Consider the following 1,962-nt stretch of genomic DNA (forward strand, 5'->3'; position numbering starts at 1 on the left):
TATATATATATATATATATTATTATTATTATACTGTTATTATTATTTGTTAGTATACTAAGTATAAGTATATATATATATATATGTGTGTGTGTGTGTGTGTGTATGTATATATGTGTGTGTGTGTGTGTGTATGCATATATGTATGTATGTATGTATGTATGTATGTATGTATATGTAGATATATATAGATATATAAATGTGTGTGTGTGTGTGCAAAGATTTTCATGGATACTTAATGTGCCAATCAAATGCACCATTGCGGTGATACAAGTATCTATCCTAGTGTGAGCTGTTCGATGGAAGGTCCTGGCTGATATGCCTGGTTCAGATGAGCAATGAACAGTGTATCGAAGCCTATAACAAAATTCAATGTTATTTTGCTCGCCGAAACTGGATAGTGTCTAGTTTCAACTACGTACTGCTGGCCATCAAAGGCAAAATACTGGAAGTATGTTACGGTATATTCGATAGCGTAAAATTGATTGCTCATATCTTGCAAAGACTAGAGATCGGCTAATTAACGAGATATTCAGGTATCATTAGTAGAATGTATCTGAATAAACTGATAGCATTGAGCAGGAGATAGAGTTTCGAGTATTTCGCATTTAATCTTAATTAATTGTGGTTTGGAATTTTAACTGTGCAGTCTATATATATAAAATCCACCTTGATACCATAGCAAGCACGCAATTTTATGCTAATATCTAATCAAATGAAGACAGGGTTTAGAGTTTCAAGACTGATCATATATGACAATGGGTTGTGGCAGTTGATCTTCCGTAGGCACCGTAGACCAGAGATAAATGAATGATGTACTTGGAATTGTTTGAAGCATATATATCGATACTGTAGATAATTATGGTCAAAAGTTGATGGTGATCAGTCAGGTTGCAGCCCAAGTTTAATCAACGAACATAATTCCGAATTTGACACTTTGCAAGTGTATACTTTAAAATTGATAGCACAAGTGTAGGAACTGGTCGTACTCCATTTGTACTACACCCGACCGCTGCGTATCCAGTGCCATGAACGAATCCGTCAACGCCCGCATGCGCACTATCGCCGCCACAAAGTCATCGAATGGGATCTGTTTGCTTGAGTTTGATGAGTACCTCAGGGCAATTGCATCAATCACTTGTGGAGATACTCGGTAGCCTATCTGCTGCACACACATAGTGAGTTCTTTTGTATCGATCAAACCGCTCCTGTCCGTGTCGTGTTGCGTAAAGATCTGCTTCCAACCTGCAACAAATGATTGGTATGTACAGGTGAGTATGGATGCGGTAGTTGACAGATACCGATGTATGATGCAATGTGTGAACGTGTGTATTGATGTGCGACAATCCGTATTAGCTCTACGTAAACATCTCGCGCATACTTAATATAGTTCTTGCTAATAAAGACACAGGGGCATAAAGCTTCGTACTGGAACTATTTGCCTGTCTCTTGAAAGGGATATTGAAAAAGCCGTTGATATCTCGAGTAGCATCATCCTAAAGGTCAGATTCCAACTAGTTCGATTGGTGTTCTATGAAATGAAGGACCACAGGAGAAAACTGGATGACATTCCCTTGGTATGGACAGATATGTACGTGTACACCAATATGTCGGGTAAAATTGCACACTAGATATCTTTACGTACATACCATTCAAGATGTTCCAAAGGTCTCGAAACTCAGTGAAGCCAAGAGTTCCATTCTGTATTAACGGGCATTGAGTGAAGAATACAATCGTGAGACGTTAGCTCCATCTACGACCAAAAATAACTGTCTTGGATATCAATACATGAAACTATTCCGATTGTTACAAGTGCGATATTTATATTATAGACGTCATTGCACTACAACACAAACTAGACTCTACATAAATTCCTATGTTTAATCAACTTGTACAGTCACAATTTAGATCCATGACCACCTATTGCATGTGTTTAAATCCTATGCTGCCTCGCTTTACAGAC

The 1,962-nt window shown here is 37.8% G+C and overlaps 1 protein-coding gene across 1 annotated transcript; it reads right to left on the bottom strand.

Moving 5' to 3' along the window:
- Positions 1-951: 951 nt before the first annotated feature.
- SARC_14134 (hypothetical protein) lies at positions 952-1,244 on the bottom strand (the record flags this gene model as incomplete). Its single annotated transcript, XM_014291735.1, has 1 exon — positions 952-1,244. A coding segment is annotated over one exon (293 nt), but the record flags the coding sequence as incomplete, so codon positions are not given.
- Positions 1,245-1,962: the final 718 nt, after the last annotated feature.

This window comes from Sphaeroforma arctica (assembly GCF_001186125.1).
Source record: "Sphaeroforma arctica JP610 unplaced genomic scaffold supercont1.4201, whole genome shotgun sequence".
NCBI lineage: Eukaryota > Ichthyosporea > Ichthyophonida > Sphaeroforma > Sphaeroforma arctica.